The sequence below is a fragment of the Nematolebias whitei genome, chromosome 4, assembly GCF_014905685.2.
Source record: "Nematolebias whitei isolate Nwh7 chromosome 4, NemWhi1, whole genome shotgun sequence".
NCBI classification, from domain to species: Eukaryota; Metazoa; Chordata; class Actinopteri; order Cyprinodontiformes; family Rivulidae; genus Nematolebias; species Nematolebias whitei.
The window spans coordinates 52,989,805-52,993,736 of NC_056501.1; the positions used below are offsets into that span (position 1 = coordinate 52,989,805).

Below are 3,932 nucleotides of genomic sequence, written 5' to 3' on the forward strand. Positions count from 1 at the left end.
CCTGTCACCTATCACCTGTCAACTATCACCTCGCACTTGTCGCCTGTCACCTATCACCTCACCTGTTGCCTGTCACCTATCACCTTGCACCTATCACCTCGCACCTGTCACCTGTTGCCTGTCACCTATCACTTCGCACCTGTCGCCTGTCACCTGTTGCCTGTTACCTGTCACCTGTTGCCTGTTACCTGTCGCCTGTTGCCTGTTACCTGTCGCCTGTCACCTCACACCTGTCACCTGTCACTTGTCACCTGTTACCTGTCGCCTGTCACCTCGCACCTGCTGCCTGTCACTTGTTACCTGTCACCTTGCACCTGTCGCCTGTCACCTCACACCTGTCACCTGAGGGCGGCTGTGGCTGAGTGGTTAGAGCAGTCGTCCTCCAATGCGAGAGTTAGAGGTTCGAATCCACCAGCAGTCACATGCTGAAGTGTCCCTGGGCAAGACACTGAACCCCTCGTTGCCTCTGATGTGTGTCCATCAGTGAATGAATGTGATAAAGCTCTGATTAATCTTTGTAGAGATCTAGTATAGAGCTGTATGAATGTGTAAATGAGGACACAGATTGTTGTAAAGAGCTCTGAGTATCTTGAAATAAGATAGAAAGGTGCTATATAAGTATAGTCCATTTTACCTCGGACCACTCTGCCTTGGGAGACCCCACCCGGGACAATTATAACTGCCCCTGACAGCAGAGCTCCTAGGATCATTCAGGTGCACAAACTCCTCCACCACGATAAGGTGGTAATTCAAGGAGCAGTGCAGTAAATACATTTCTAAGAAATAATTTACTTAATGACATTAGGAGTCAACTTAAAAAATCTAGAACATGGCTTTTGACTGTTTTCTTCAGATTAATTCACTCATGTCACATCTGCAGCTGATGTTTGTTGTTTAACTTCGTCAAACCTAAAGTTGAAACATTTTCCTCTGAATGGAAAAAGAACACAATCTGACAACAGACTTGTTGTTGTGTTGTTGTGTTGTTGTCTGTTGTGTTGTTGTCTTGTTGTGTTGTTGTCTGTTGTGTTGTTGTGTTGTTGTCTGTTGTGTTGTTGTCTGTTGTGTTGTTGTCTGTTGTGTTGTCTGTTGTGTTGTTGTGTTGTTGTCTGTTGTGTTGTTGTCTGTTGTGTTGTTGTGTTGTTGTCTGTTGTGTTGTTGTCTTGTTGTCTGTTGTGTTGTTGTCTTGTTGTGTTGTTGTCTGTTGTGTTGTTGTGTTGTTGTCTGTTGTGTTGTCTTTTGTGTTGTTGTGTTGTTGTCTGTTGTGTTGTTGTCTGTTGTGTTGTCTGTTGTGTTGTTGTGTTGTTGTCTGTTGTGTTGTTGTGTTGTTGTTTGCCTGAATTTATTCACCTCCAACACAGCTTTTTGCCGCTCCATGAAGATTAAATCCTGTTTGCTTTGTTTTGTCATGTTTTCTGTGAACAGAGAACAGACCATAATATATATTTGAAAGAACAAACATGATTCAATCTTTTTTGCACCTTCTTTAACCTTTCATGATGTTTGAGTTTCTTCCTTTTACCAAGGCAGTTTTCAGCTCATGTGCACCTGGTGTTGGTTTAGAGACAACTGTTCTACTCGTGGTTTGTTTTAAAATCTTCCTCTCATTTTCCTCCTCCAGTTCTCCCAGCAGCTCATTCTTCAGCTTGGTCATCATTCTTGCAGCGTGGGTTGTTTTTTCTTCAACTGGCAGTGCCAGAAATTTGTGCATCTCCTGAGGATAAAAGGGTTTGACACAGAAGAAACACTGCAGTATAAGAATGTTGTATCAGGCAGGAAACTTGCATCTGTCAATTCAGCTGAGCTCAAACACACACCGACCTCTTGCTGGTCTCCTCTTTCCTTTACACTTGGAAGAAAAGTGCTGCGGTCGTGTGACACTTGAAACGGGCTCCTCTGGGCTTTTGTCCGCCTCAACACTTCAGGCAACAACAAAAACAGTGCATACACTTATAACAGCTTTATTAATCTGTCTCTTCACCACACGTAACTTTGTGCCTGTTTTTTGAGCTTTACCACCAGTCTTTGGGTCTGAAACCTTGAAATCCCCTGGAGAAAGCTCTGCTCCTGATTTAAAACACAGATTTACAACAATCCACATAAATTCATTTGAATGTGCCTACATGGGGTGAGGTTTAGCATCGAGGTCATACCAGGCCGTGGTGATGACATCTTTGAGACTCCTGTTTCTGGACCAACAGCAGCTCAGTCTTTAATGTGGAAGCTGGTTCCAAAAAGACGACATAGTCACTCCACGCATGACAATCTGACATGTTACATGTTACATTGAATACACTGATAATCTGACAACAGATCCAGATCACTAATGATCCAGAGGTGATCAGAGGGAGCCATCAGGCAAAAGTGAAACAGCTGTGAAAATGTACAACTGATTAGCTTTTCAGCAACTGAAACATTTTATTACATTTTGTTTTTTAATCAGTCGTTGTTCTAAAGTTTCTGTTGAAGCGCAGATTAAGACAAATACAAAAACAGTGAAAAGATGTATTTATTTGTTTATTTATTTATTTTGTGGCTCAGTAAACTGGAACAGCCACTGAAGTGCAGGACGTCTCTCCTCAAGTCTGAATTGTTAAAAAAATATAGTACATAATTTATCATCTTATATATTATTATACAAAAGTACCACTAAAAGCATCAACTTAGTTTTAGACAAAATACACAGAAAGCAAGAATCCAATTAATTTACAACAATGTTTTAAGATGAGTTTTGTTTTCTGTATTTTTAAAACCATTTTTCATCCAAATAAAAGAAAACAAACAAATAACAACAAGAAAATGTGTGTTGTTTTTTTTACAACAACAATTAAACATAAATATAGTCTCCAACTAGCTTAGCTTTGCTTTAGCTTGTTAACTACATCTGAGCTTCTCTTCAACTGTTAACACGAAGAAGGAACCTGAACTCTTCTTAACTGTATTTTGATTCATTTTTCAGCTCCGTGTTAATAATATAGTCAACGTACCGGGTTTTAATGCTCGTTTCTTTATGCACTCAAAACCAAGTGGCCCTGCTTGAATCTTCCAACGAGTCCTTGGTACCCTGTGTATACTGTTGTCATGGTAACTGCTGCCTTCATGGTCTTCTGGGAATTTTCCCATCGTCCCCAGTTAAACTGGAGTTGAGTCAGCCTCGCGGGAGTTCAGACATTTATGTCTTTCATGGCTTTACAGTTTAGTTTTTAGTGAGGGGTCTGTAATGCTGTGACAAATTAAACACGTTCTTGTTCTCAGTACATTTATTTAACGTAGAACATAAGAAACTAACTGCACAAAGGCCTCTTCATCCTCCTCCTCCTCACTGTTTCTACCGTTTCTTGTCTTCACTTCTTATCCTGCATCTCCACCTGGTGGCCTGAGCGACATGGCATCCCACTACACATCATAAACCTCCTCCACCTGTATGGTGTTTCCATGTACTGAACAGAATTGTCTACAGAAGATAAACCATTAGAAGATGCATTTGAACATTGTCTGCAGAACTGTAGCAACAGAACTGTAAAGCAAAGGTACTAACGATAAAGTAAACCTGTAAAGTTAACTGAAATTTCCCTCAATGACAGTAGTCCCTCGTTAATCGTGGGGGATCCGCACCCTGAAGCCCCGTGATACGTGAAAAAACACGAAGTAGGGATACAAGACAAAAAAATGAGTGGTTCAGGTTATTATACTCATTAGGTTGTATCTTGTAGCACAGGTTTCTATACGTGACAGTTAAGACAAGATTTATAAACAGTATCTATATTTTAAAAAAATTCTGCTGAGTCACACATGTTTAGGCAGCACGGTCCCTGGTTCAAACCCCGGTCCAGGGGCCTTTCTGGGTGGAGTTTGCATGTTCTCTCCGTGCATGCGTGGGTTTTCTCCAGGTACTCCAGTTTCCTCCCACAGACCAAAAACATGCATGTTAG

At 41.2% G+C, this 3,932-nt stretch overlaps 1 protein-coding gene across 1 annotated transcript in view; it reads right to left on the reverse strand.

The window, feature by feature from the left end:
• The window catches only part of cfap100 (cilia and flagella associated protein 100), a 15,495-nt gene extending 13,323 nt beyond the window's left edge, over positions 1–2,172 (reverse strand). Inside the window, exons 1-5 of the mRNA XM_037675121.1 lie at positions 2,154–2,172; positions 2,017–2,067; positions 1,822–1,919; positions 1,492–1,714; positions 1,351–1,415 (exon numbers count right to left, since the gene is read on the reverse strand). Coding sequence (XP_037531049.1) covers positions 1,351–1,415; positions 1,492–1,714; positions 1,822–1,919; positions 2,017–2,067; positions 2,154–2,172 — 456 coding nt within the window. The remainder of the gene's footprint in view (positions 1–1,350; positions 1,416–1,491; positions 1,715–1,821; positions 1,920–2,016; positions 2,068–2,153) is intronic.
• Between the last annotated feature and the right edge of the window lie 1,760 nt (positions 2,173–3,932).